Source organism: Lissotriton helveticus, chromosome 2_1, assembly GCF_964261635.1.
Source record: "Lissotriton helveticus chromosome 2_1, aLisHel1.1, whole genome shotgun sequence".
NCBI lineage: Eukaryota > Metazoa > Chordata > Amphibia > Caudata > Salamandridae > Lissotriton > Lissotriton helveticus.
The window spans coordinates 1,028,615,552-1,028,629,617 of NC_136059.1; the positions used below are offsets into that span (position 1 = coordinate 1,028,615,552).

The 14,066-nt window shown below is 40.9% G+C and overlaps 1 protein-coding gene across 5 annotated transcripts in view; it reads right to left on the reverse strand.

Annotated features, from left to right (window-relative positions):
- NTRK2 (neurotrophic receptor tyrosine kinase 2) overlaps positions 1-14,066 on the reverse strand; it is a 590,175-nt gene that overhangs the window by 337,594 nt on the left and 238,515 nt on the right. For all 5 annotated transcript variants that reach the window (XM_078675804.1, XM_078675807.1, XM_078675806.1 and 2 more), the window contains 2 exons: positions 3,662-3,753; positions 2,280-2,379 (listed from right to left, as the gene is read on the reverse strand). In XM_078675804.1, coding sequence (XP_078531930.1) covers positions 2,280-2,379; positions 3,662-3,753 — 192 coding nt within the window. The remainder of the gene's footprint in view (positions 1-2,279; positions 2,380-3,661; positions 3,754-14,066) is intronic.

Here is a 14,066-nt window from a genome sequence, read left to right on the forward strand (position 1 = left end):
ATTCATATTTTAAAACTATCACTTTAAAACAGCACTTCTCAATGCACTAATATAATCAGATATACTAAGCTGAAATGGTTCTGAATGTTAATGAAATACACTTTTTGAATTTTGAAGAGACTTTATCATATTTTCACACTTTTGTTGCAAAATGGCATTGAAAATGAAGTTGTCCCTAAAGTTACGTGGTGTAGGACAACCTAGTTACTTCCTGTTCTTAATTTCAATTAACCTTTAAGTAAAGGCGTGCCTGTTTATTTAACATTTTTGTGATGTTCTGGCTGAGTCAGTGAACAGCAGTCCAGTGCTGCTGTTGATCAGGGGACCGAATGTAAAGGTCAGATTCAGAAGTGCCGCATGCGCCCGCCTTCCCCCCGGCCTTCTCTGAGAACTCCTGCCCCGGAGTGTACAGTTCTGCACAATACATTTGTGGAATAATTTGAGCAGTTTTGGCTTGCAAAAAACAGATTCTGTCCCATGATAGACGGAGAGTATATAATTAAGAGGAAACGTGTTTCCAATCCAGGCCTGGTAAACAAGAGAGTGTAAAATCAAGTACTGTTTTTTTGGCCTTGCAAAGTTGCAAATGTTTGAAAAAATGAACGTCGTCAGCTCCAGGTACTCGAAAACATTTATTAAAAGGCCCCATGGTTTTTGAGGAATATGGGTGAATATAGTGGGATTACTGTCTAAAACATCTGTTAAAAGCAAACCATAACGAACTCTGAGGAAGAAGTGTCAGTCTCTTTCATTGAAATCTTCATTTATTGGGGGATTATATAGCACACTAAATCCCCAGGTGGAAGCTTCAGGGCGCTAGTATGAGAAGGGCAAAGGTAGTACACATAGAGGAAGCAGTGGAGAGTTGGGCCTTCACAAGCTTGATGATCCAGGGACAGGTTGCTTTGTAGTTCTCCATTTTATTAGGACAGAGAGGGAGTAGGGAGAGGCGAGGTCGGCTCACTTGCAAGTAGGGTAGAGTAGCAGAGCACAGAACAGGATATGTGGTAATGCATCTACGGTGCAGATATCTCGGTACAGTAACAGTTTTATGAAATGTATTGCTTTGTAACTGGTCTTTTAAGGAGCTAATGTCTAAGTTATACAATAAGATTCTAAATTCCATATGTACGTGCGCTGTCCTAAAATGAGTGGCTGAGAAAAATAGGTTCATGTTCTACTTCTTTTGAATGCTGATTGGTTCAGTGCAGATTTAGTAGACTGATTTTAATATTTCTAAATAGGCTATTTACACTCTGACATGCACCTTTGCAGGGGGCACAGAAAGACTGTGGCAGATATAGTAAAATCTAGAAGGCAAATTTCCAAATCTACTTTTTTAACCTAAACACAAACGCTTAGTCTGATGCTAAAAAAAAAAGTAGCAATAGACCTTAAGTATCATTTTGGAAGGCTTGGCTCTACAAATAATGCAACCAGATCAAACAGGAAAGGTATCTGTAGAAAACACCCTCTGTCATAGTAGGTTGGTCTTCTTTAGTAAATCGTATGTCATAATTCCTTTGCAAGTGTCACAGCCAGTACAACTTCAGTCATGCGCGAAAGAGGCAAGGGGTTAGAAGGCTAGATAGCAAGGTACAGTGGATACTTAAAAGAGGAGAAGGAAAGTAAACATAGAAGACAGACTTACCAAACCATTGACAATTAGTATACAGATACATTTTAGCATAATACATTTGTATGTTAAATTCATTTTGAAGTGGGAGAGTTTTGCAACTCCTGCTTGTTCTAGTAACATTATCAATATGCACACATGTTTAAATTACATAATGCACCCAGAGTATTTTGCTCATACCTGATAGCACCATGTTCAGTTTATAGCTGTTAATGTGTACATGAAGTAAACTGTTACCCTAGAAACAGGTATTGTTGGTAAATGTGTGTATATATGTGTTTGTATGTGTATATATTTTTGTGTAATAATGCAACGTATTGTAGCGTAATGGCTCTTTATATAGGGCGAACCTATCATTGATTGTAACAGGTTGCAGTTCAAGCTGGAGGAGAGGATTGGACGGGGTTGGGTAGAGTCCATTCAGTGGTTGTATGCATTAGAGTGGGGTCCAGTGAGTGGTGAGGTCTTCGAAGCATAGAGGTCCCTGTCTTGGAGCATTGTGGTCTACGTGCATGTGTGTAAGTGAGTTTGTGTTCTAATAGAACAGTTGTAAATATATGTAAATGTGCATGTTTCAGTGTGTATGTGTATCACGTTAGGAATCTATGTGTGCAGCAAGGTGCATGCAGGCTGCACATCTTACCTTTTAATCCGAATTTAGAATGCCTGCCAAACTTCAGGATAATTAGCATAATCACCAGACCTGTACACACCAGCACTGCAATTCCCACAACAACATATACCTGAAAGAAATGATTTGCATTGGTAAGATTTTTATCTTGTTAACAAGTTCCTATTTGCAAATTTAATGGAGATCAGGCCGCACTTAGGTTTTATTTCCATTCTTAAACGATACTATACAAACTTTAAGACATATGGCCTCTTATCTCCCCATACTTGAATCAACCCTTTTAGATAAACTACTCCAAACTAAAATAGCTATTAGTGGTGCTTCCTGCCTCTAGCCAAAATATGTGGCTAGAGGCAGAAACCCATTACTCTTAATGCACAGAAGGACATGGGAATTCGGGGGCCTGGTTGGTGGTTTGCCAGAGAAATTTTAGATGGTGGAAGATGTAGCACTGAATCTGATTGTTGGCATCAATAAGAAGGCTTGTGTCATTGGCTATAGTGTTGACTACTGGTAGAAAGAGTGAGTGGCACAGCGGTGTACGTTAATATACATCTGTATAACCGGACAGGACATTCATGGTGCAGCCTGCTATTACTTCCAGTGCATAGTGTCTGGGAACACAGCCCCATTTTAAATTATCTGGTTCTTTAAAGACGCAATATTAGGGACATATGTTTTGCAGAGGACAGCATTCTAAGGGTGGAGCTTCGGACTATGGTGACCAACTTTGAAGATTTCTTCTGTTACCAGTGCAGATGTTTCTGCAAGATTACCTTGGTAATTGCCGGTTCTGATGAAGTCCAGAGATAGGCCTCTTCGGAAGAAACATTACTTCCGGAAATTATTTCACTTAGTGTTTCTGTAGGGTATGCTTTGAGGAGCCATGTTTCATTGCCTGCCCTTGAAGTAATAGACCTATTTCAACTATTTGAAAATGTATGCCTATAAATTTACACCCGCAATCAATGCAAATTTCCAGAGATTCAGGAATTCACCAAGATTCCGAAGTCATTCATTTCCATGTACAATCCTAATATTCTGTGCTTATAATGCACAGGAGTGTCTGCATGTAACCTTTTCTATGATATACTAGTTTTGCCACAAGGAAAACATCTTTCCCTGTAGAGCAACCACTGCTGCTAGATATCCATTAAGTTTTGGGCATATCCTTCCAGTCCATTCCAAGGTACCTGCTTCTTTCATTTGCAGGAGGAGTTTCATATTCATTTCCTGGGTGCAATTTCCAGGAGTAAAGATGTGATGACTCATGGGAAAGCAGCTTTGTGAATCGGGTCTGTGAATAAGCATATCTTAGCCTTGGAAAGTCTGGAGTAAGACACAACCACACAGGCCACAAGAGCATCAGACTGACAGAAGGTTCCCAAACTCACCGTAATGCTGTCTTCCTTATCCTCTGTGGACACATTGGTGATTCTGTTATCTGTGGTCTCAATATAATCCTTGGAGGTGGTTTCGTAGTAATCTTAGAAGAGGAAATAAACAATATGCATTTTAATATTTTCAGCAACACAATAAGCATACCACATGTTGGGAGCAACCTAGGGAATTTAAAAGACACTTTGAATGACAGTGTCTAATCATGAACTGACTATCCCTGATTCATCTTTGCCACCAAAGAGGGAACAACATGCTATTTGTATTCCTCAGCCTCACTTCTATAAATATACCCCCTTCAAAAGTATTCTTATTTCCTATTTAACCTATTAAAGTTATTTTATAACTGAGCATGCAAAGTCTGTACACTGATCAAAGTTGCATTAGAAGAATTTGGTATGTAACTTTTTAATGAACAAATCCATTTGTTTTTATCAAGTGCAAGTATTAATATTTATATACAAATATCACACGGAGGACGTTTACCTCCAATGAAGACGCTTGGGGCCAGATTTAGGTAACTTCAATTTACCGACTCATAAATACCGAATTTTACCGATTTGGTATTTATGAATCGGTAAAAATGAAGGAGGGAGATGTAGGTAATTTTTTTAAATTGAATAACCGAATCGGTAACATTCGGTATTTACCGATTCGGTAAATACCGAATCGGTATTTCCCATTGATTCCTATGGGCTGTGAAGCCCATAGGAATCAATGGGAAATACCGAATCGGTATTTACCGAATCGGTAAATACCGAATGTTGCAAGGGTGCAGGGGGTGTCACTTTGACACCCTCTAGCACCCCAAGTAAAGGCATGTGTGACATGTGGCACACATACATGCCCTAAGGGCATGTCTGTGTGTCACATTGCACAGTGTGCATGCACAGATGTGCATGCACACCTGGATTCGGTATTTTACCACACAATAGGATTGTGTGGTAAAATACCGACTCTTAAGGGCCTGTGGCACTCTCAGGAGTGTCACCTACATTTGGATTTACCGAATCAGTAAAATTACCGATTCGGTATTTTACAGAATCGGTAAATTTACCGATTCTGTAAAATAATGGCCCCTACATCTGAAAATCCAAATACCGGTGACCGGTATTTGCTCTCCTACATCTGGCCCTTGATGTTTAAATTAAAAATGGTCCTAAATGGGTGAATTTCATAGTTAGAACAAGCTCAAAATAATTCCGTGTAGGTTTCCGCAACTAAAAAATAATGAATTTTTCTATGGGGAACATTTAAAAAAGACACATGCAATCTACATGAAATATGTATTTGTGTGTGTTTGTGTGTATAGATGTGTGAATGTGTGTGAACATGTTGCGTGTGTGAGTTAACAGGTGGAAAAACATCACATCTCTTAAGAGATATGCAGTTTTTGTACAGCTTACTATTTCTGCTTAAAAGCAGATGCATTCTTCTTGTGCTGTAAGGACGACATCACAGAAAATTGTATTTGCTAAAATGGCAGTGTGAGCGCTGCCTAGATGCAAAGGCCTTATATATTAATATTTACAACTAAGAACCTTAGTCATACTAGTGCTTAGATCTCAGTTAGTAGATACATACACTTCTGCCTAATGCTTATGAGGAGACAAAGAACATTTATTTTAAACAGGAGTCCTGTATCTAAAATTTTAAGTTTAAAACTTATCAAAACATAATTGTTGTTGATACCGCTCATTAAAAAAGAGGATCAGAGATGCCAAACTGATCGCTCTGGATATCTGGGGGCTTTGGATACCACGGACAAGAAAAACAAGGGGAAGTTCTTCGGACCGACCAAACACACACTAGAAATTTGGTGTCTGGTTACCTCTCGACTGGGCTGGGCGGGTACTCTTTCATTGGCCACGCTGTTATGGTTTGCGCAAAATATCAGATGGCACAGGGAGAAATACACAGGTACCTACAGATCAGACACGCGCTGCAGACGGCCTTTCTGTCTTTTAAAGACATACCGGACTCGTCGCCCCTAGAAGATCGCTTACTTGATGGCCCTCTCAATTCGAAGGCAATATCCTTGACTTACAAGGAATTGTATAACAACCTTCCAGACACCTTCCCGAAGCTCAGGGAACAATGGCAGGAGGACGTGGGCCCTATAGAGGACGATGACTGGCAGTCGGCTCTGATGTCCACACTCGAAGCAGCTATCACTCAGAGGTTCCGCCTCATTCAGTTGAGAATACTCCATCGATCATATATCAAAGGGACAGTATTGGCTAGGATAGGATCCAAACCTGATGACAGATGTGTGAGGGGATGTGGGCAGCAGGCCACATTTTACCATATGATATGGTCCCTCCCCAAGATATGCCCCCTTTGGGAGGGAGCTACGACTCATATGCACACAGCCCTAGGGAAATCTATAACACTTACACCACAACTTGGACTCTTGAACATATGGGAGTTCACTGACCTAACAGAAGTAGAGCGGCAGTTCGCCACGCTAGGCTACATCTTGGCTAAGAGAGAAGTGGCATGGGGAAGGGTAGACATACGCCCACCTCGTGTCACCTTATGGGCCAAAGAAATGGATAGATGTATGATAGCGGAAACTGAGGTGTTAGGCTCGGGGATGACCCAAGAAATGGGATAAGAAGTGGTTACGATGGAACGAACACAGGGGGGATATTTGTGTGTCACCCACAACTGAAATAGAAATGCGTAGGCAAGGGAGACTGATAAGGAATGTGTAATGAGCAATTCTTGCTTAAATGTTACAACTGAAATGGTTTGATGAAAGTATGCAATATGTCGTTCAAACATGTAATGTACTACTGTGATCTTACTCAATAAACAAAGTATTAAAAAAAAAGAGGATCAAGTGAAATTGAGCTGCTCCCTTTTTAAGCCATCATCAAACACAGGTCCCAATATTTAGGTTTCTGTATTTTCCGTAGCTGTATTCAGGGTTTCAGTATAACTGCTAATGCTTGCTATACCCCAGAATTGTAAGCGGGCCGGGTTGCGTCTGCAGTGCTAGTGAACAAATTGAGTTTTACTATTAAATTTTAAAACGCATTAGAATGTCTGCACTTACTCTGTGGAATAACACAACTCTGATGCACAAGCATTGGCTACATCAGAAAGATGGTTAGTGGTGGTATCCTATTTCTGACCAGTACGTTGCTTCTGTGGGTCCTAGATTAAATGTATCCTCATTATATCATAGACTGCCGCTTCTGACTTCCTGCTACTTCTGGTTGTTGCTAAAATGTCTAGTCAGTCAACCTGAATATTTTGCATTCAGTCACCACAGTTTTGTAGCAAACCCTTGGTCTCCATAGGCAGCCATGCACCCTGGGACACCTCGTCTACTGTTCTTGTCATATTGGTTGCTGTCAAGTGCTCACTCTCACAGGGGAGTATCTTACTATCCTGGGACCAGTGGACGAGTTGAAGTTTTCATTCTGCACTAATGTTTAAGAAGAGCATTATAAGTGCATATACAGAACGACTTCCAATCAAAGAGTTCATTGGTGGCTCAACTAATCAGTTGATGACAGGTCCACTCTTTCCTTATCTAGTCCTGCTCAATTGCTTACCATTGACTAAGAGTATGACGAATTAAGATGCAGTTCTGTGAATAATGGAACATCACCGAGAAGAAAGCACACGCACTACACAAAGGCAATAGAGAAGAACATCCCAGAGAGTTTGCGGCCGGCGTCATTACCTGTCCCCGCCATACCCATGTTCACAAAGGCCCCCTTTAACTGAATTGAAATACTCTGAAATAGGATATTTAATTAATTAAACAATGGTGGGCAGAGCTGTACTGGGGAACTAAATAAAGCCAGCCCCTGAAAAAAGGCTCCCCTTCCGCTTTTCACTCTATCTCTCTTTCCATCCATCCATTTTCTCTCCTTCCTTTCTTGCTCTCATGTCTCTCTTTGGTCACTCGTTGTCTCGCCATCCCTCTCTCCCCCGCTTTCTCTATTAAAACCCACAGTGGCTGCCGAAATGAATCCCAGGGAGCCGGGGAAAGTGACTGAGGCACCAGCAGTGGGCCTGGGCTGTCAAAACCGCCCTCCAATTGCTGCAGCCAACCCAGGAAAGGCCTAATAGAATAAAAAGCCACTCTGGTTCGATTGCTGGGGTGCGGACAATGTTGAGGGGCTCTACAGTGTCATTGTGCATCATTCGTTGCTGCTCTCGGAAGAGTACCAATCTCTCAAAGTCTGTGGATCAAACCAATTGGAATCTTCAATCTGGGTCATTTTTTTCAAATATGGGATAATGTGAATGAACTTAATTCCAGAGTTAGAGCATGCCGGGATAATGGTATGCACTCTAAGCAACGACACACCATTCCGTTTCAACCTTACAATCCAGAGCAGGTATGCCATCCTTGTTGTAGTTCCAACTTTGGAATTTTTTTCTGGCTTTGCTGTAGCACCTCCATAAGGGTTTATAATGGGCTCCGAAGAACAGCAGGGTTTTATTCGTTTTTGAAGTTTTCACAAGTGACATCTATACATTTACCCTCCTGGATTTTTGTTGATGGATGGTACTCACTAAAACACTCCCATTCTCTATATGCACAGGATTCTTCAAGAGGGTGTCTACGGTTTTTATTATAAAGCTAAAATATCATTTAGATCTTGAATACTTGCCTACCCCTAGTTTGCAAAGCTCATGGTTTTTCTTTTTTTCTCTGGTGGACTATTTCCACACAAACTGGCAATATTTTCTTATCATTTCTTGATGTCTCTGAAAACGGGGTCACCCAAACATATCTTTTACTTTTTAAGTCAATGTCAAATGAGATAGCTTTCGCCAAATGTTAATAAAACCCTGCTTCTCCCAAATCAATGTGCGAATAGCAGAATTTGGCTCTTAGGTTAAGATGATGCTGCAACATGCGCCTGAAATAAAGTGCCTTAACCTCATTACGTCACAACGTCACGGTATTTCGTCAATGCACGTGAAGTCAGGGAAGCGTTGTCAGGCCACAACCATGCCTCATAGTTACCATTGAAAACAGTAATCCTCTGCAGTCACGCACAAATGTGTGCACTGCGCTACTTCCTGTACACGAGGCGTGGTACAGAATTAACAATGCACTATGAGCCTGTGATGCAGAGCAGTGCACATTTCAGTAAAAGCTACTCAGGATTTGAAAAGGACAGCTGTGGTATATAAATGAGGGTATATGAAATTACGGTTATTGAAAAGCAAGGTTTTTATGACTTTGAATCAGAGAGAGCTTTTAACCTTGATACATTGTAGCTATTTATATTAGTTGCTTCAAGGACCCACTATGCTATCTCACCACAGTGGAAGGGGTAGCAACACCTACTGCATTCCTGGAAGTTCTAGAGGAGCCAGAACTTGAGAGGGGGCAATGAAAGGAAGGTCTGGAAGCCTGTGTTGAGGCTATTGGAGGTGATATGTTTATGGGTAAAGGCACCTGGATTATTGAAACATTGCCTAGGAATTGAACACAAACAAATACCTCTAACCACATTGGAGAAAGACCAAGATGAAGAGGATCTTGATGAATTACAATGGGTAAATTTGCAGCTCCATCTAATCTACAAAAAGAAGATGTACAAGGTTCTGGCTACACACAAGTTTTTGGTAAGAAGGCATCTACCTCGTGAGCCTCAATGAGCATTTGTTTCAGGTCTAAGAACTGTAGCAGCCTTGTATACTTATAAACTATTTCATGATGGAAAAGATAAGAGATCAACTATTACACAAGAAAAACATTTATTGACAGATAAGTTGACCTTGACAAAGCAGTCAAAATTGTTAAATGATTTGAATCTATTTGCCAAGGAATGAGACAGTTAACTCATTATTGTGAAAATCTTGAATGAGTACCAAGTATGAATGGTCAGGCAGATGTTAACATGAATTTCAGAATATTTAAATCCTGGGCCACAACCAAGTTATAGAGGATGTGAAAGTTTGTTTCCAGTTTGGGTTGGATGGTCCTGTCGCTTCAAGCAAAAAAGTATCCAGGCATTGGTCAGGTATACCATAAAAGTAAAGGGAACTTTGATTGAGTTTGTAATGGTAAAAGTGTGTCTACCAAGAGTAACAGAAAATTCAAATTAGAGACGTGTGTGATGCCAACAGATCCGGGGAGTTTACCAAGGTGAGGAGAGATGGGCCTTTTGTAAGATTCTTATTGGAGTAAGAATGTTAAGGTGTCGGCTGAGGCCGGTGCTAGGTGCACCTTAGTAGGGAACAACTTGTCGCAACTGTTGGAGACACAGAATTGAATCGCCTGCTATTAAAATGGCTGGGTACGGCAACAAGCTGATTGACATTGTGGGATATGTCAATACTACGTTGGAATTCAATGGCATGAGAATTCCCTCAAACGTGTATGCTGTGAAAGATGGGTCATGTTAATTAGTTTGTCCCCAAAAGAGAATTTAGATAAATGGTACCCAAATCATACCAATGTGGTTATGGGATACAATTATATCTTGGCAGTGTCTGGAAAGGATCAGGACGAAACATTAAAATAGGCACATCTTTTTTTAATTATTTTTCAGATTCACTAGGTTTACTGAAGGGTTTCATTCACTGTGTAGACAATGCAGAGCGTAGAACGTACAAAGGAAGAAATATGCTTTAGTGTGTGAGGAAAGACTTAAAGAGGGAGCTTGAGCAGTCGGCACTGCAGGGAGTGATTGAGGAGACATAATCATTTGAATGGTTGTAGTTCACTAGGCGATTTACTATATAAGATTGCATGTTGAATTAAGGGACTTGAATAGCAGTGTTTGAGTGGATCGGTACCCTTATCCAACATTGGAGAAAAGCTGATGACAGCTAATGGAGTGATGGTGCGGACCACCCTCATTCTGTTGTTGGCATATCACTAAATTTCTCTCCACAAAGACTCAAAAGCATTGGCGTGCTTCACAGCACCAGAAGGACCTATCAGGTACAGACAAATGCCTTTAGACTTAGAATCTGCTTTTGCAGTTTTATAATGAGCTAATCACCAACCTTTTAAGAATGTAACCAATGTGTCATAGTGCCAAGATGACTTTTTGGTCAAAAGAGTCTTTCAGGGACCTCATGAAAAGACGTTGCTCCAACCGTTAACTAGTCTGGAGGAGAATGATCTCACCATACATTTGCAAGGAATTGTGTAGAATATTTGGGGCACTAGAACATGTATGATGGGGCGGCACTTAAACAAATGATTGTTTCTGCCCTTGTCAATGCTCCCAGTCCTAAAGCCAAAGACCTGTTAAGGTCCTTCCTGGGACTGCCTTTGTATTATTCAAGGTTCATTCCCGGATTTGCACAAAAGACAGTGCAAGTGAGACATCTCATATAAAGAACATGAATTTTGTGTGGGATGAGAGTTGTGAAGAAAAATGTGCATAACTAAAAAATGACACAGCAAGTGCACCTGCAGTAGTACCGTATGATAGCCTCTGGGAAGACAAACCAGCCCACCGGCCGCATTAGCATCCCTGCTGGCGCTTTTGTTACAGGGGGCGGACAGTGCAGCACTGCTGCAAAACTGGCCCTCAGTAACAAAACCGGTCCGAACCCTACTGCTCTCAAAGTGGCCCCCAAGCTTCTGGCCCTCCAGGAAAACACCCAGTGCCCGCTATGGCCAGTCCAGCCCTGAGTGTACTGATGGGCAAAACTATTTGCAAATCATTTCCTGGAGGGAGAGGTGCTCTGCATCCACGGCAAAAAGAACAATTGATGGACGGAATGCTGAAACAATGTCAAACATTCACCCCCAGTACCCAAAGCATTCTGGATTTCTATATACTTAGATATCTTTTATAGAAAATTAGTGCACAACCATTATAATTGTATATCAAGGACATACAACGAGGGGCTATCGTTCAAACTGATATTAGGAGAACATTTATCAGCATTCCTTGCTGAGATTTAAGTTCTTACTCTTGATTAGCCCTCTTAATGTTATTTTATACACATTTCCTGTGTATTGCCTCAGTTAAAATATAGACAAAGATACTACTGTCAAGAGTCTTGAAGCAAAAGGTGGTGTTTATTTGCCTTGGTATTTGTAGTAGGTATCAACAAAATAATACAGCTACGAATTCCACCCTGCAGGCAGCAAGTTGACTGGAGCTCTCTCTACACACATTACACCCTTCAACCCATCACCACTAATCCTCACAGGCGTTTTAGAGGCATAGACTGTCAGTGGACAAACTCTTTCGATCAGGGATGAAGAAAATGACTGTCACCTGCCAGAGTATTTCAGCAAATCGTACAATATTTTGCACAACCAAATAGCACATGGACACAGATCCCGGTCATTCCATCGGGCGTGTTTTCTGTGTTTTTTACGAATTCATTGCCAAGTTTCTACTCTGGAGTTTGCCATATATCCAACATTTTATCATCGTATATTTAATTATGTGAGGAGAGCGTTTCCTGAAATGTTTTATTTGACATGATTCATTATTACAGTTGTCCAGTATTAGCTATCAGTTCCGAATCCACGCTTATGGAATTGGTGTGAAACATTTTGACAAGATGACTCTGAAGTGAGGGTGACAATTATGGGGTCCTAGGGAATACAGTTAAATGAGTGACCATTATGTATTTAATCCCCACATTACTACGGAATTAAAGGGGCTATCGAGTGAATGATGCCACATAGAACATTGGAATGTTGGGAGCTCCATTGAAAACAATGGAGTGCTCCGGGCTTATAATGGCTGGTATAAGCCTGGAGCTCCAACATTCCAATGTTTCTTTGTTAACAGCTCTGGCTGTGAACAAAGGCTTCAGGGAGCCTGAGTGGATTCCAATCCCCTCACGCTCCCATAAGGTTTTGTTATTTTTTGTTAAAACATTCTGCCCTCTAGTGGCAGAATGTTCTAATAGCCTTATAGCCCTTCGTAGCTAGGCTATACCAGCTATTAAAGTCCCTCTCCCTTGTTAAAGGCCCTCGCCGAACGCTGGAGAGGGCCTTTAATAGCCGGTATAGCCCTCTACGGCGGGTTATAAGGCTATAATATGTCTCAAACCCCACACAGTCATCATCTAACAAAAGAACATTCTAGAGTGCATATTGTTTGTAATTGTGAGTGAGGTTGGAATGGGTAAGCAGAACTGTTTTTCTCTCCAACTCATGGCCACGTTAAACAAGTGAACCACTCTATAAATGGACACTGGAACATGTATTTTGTTGAAAATTAATAAACATTGACATGTAATGCTACGAGTATGTTAGTCAGTAGGATACACTATTTCTTGACTTATTCATTGGAAAAACGTCACTTGCAGCATACTTAGGAGTTGATAAGCTTTGACGTCATAGCAGTGCAAGGCTTTGTAGGTGCATGCATGACCATGCACTTGATGGCATCAGAAGCAGGGACGTGCAAGTGATGGCGGCGGAACCAATGGGCATGCATGCTATATACCAATTAATTCTGGGAAGTGCAAGAGTTGCATTGGAGAACATGAGCACTTAAGTGACACAACAGCGTGCCTCAGCAAATTAATGATTCTTCCGAACACCCGTCTGGACAAGCGATGACTTAAGAGCAAATGGTTATGCACGCGCGAACATTGGAGTGCATGGTAATTTGTTGTCTCAAATGTGATGACCAAGCACGTGATAACATTTAATAATCGGTGTATCTAAGTGTTGGGGTATGGCCCTATGATTATGCGGGTGATGAGATCAAATCATGTTGGTATGTAAGTGATGAAGTCAAGGTACATGGAAATGCAAGCAATTACATCTATGCACATGGTCAGACAAGTGATGACACCAGAACACATGCATATGTAATTGGTGACATCAGAACACAAGCATATGTAAATAGTGACATCAGAACATGCAAGCGTTGAGATAACAACACTGTCATGCAAGTGATGAGACGATGGGTATGGAAACAATGAAATCAGAAGGTAGGAGTATGCAGGTGACATCATAGCACTGGCTAACAAAATATTAAACTAGAGCACCTGGGCATGCAAGTGATTATCGGCCAGTACAGAGTCAAGCAAATAATAACTCAAAGTGCACCCACCAACCTTAAAAGAATCAGCATCACAAAGCATTCAGTGGAACAGGTGGGCTAGTGACTTGCAACATTAGCAAATGTAAGTACCTAATTTATTTTTTCCTTAGTTTTATTTCTCAATTTTGCCTTTCCTCATATTTTGTAAATTAGATAGAACAACATCACATATGAATAGTGTGATTAGGTAAGTTTAGCCCAGCAATCACTATGCCCAATTGGAATATGCGGCTTGTTTTTCCTCAAAGACACTACAGGAGGTCAAAGACATCAGGATTCTTTTGGGGTTATCACTATATAGATAGAAAGAGAAACAATATGCCACCTGGACCATGAAGAATTGTGATTTAAGACATGCCGAAAGCTGAATAGCCACACTCAG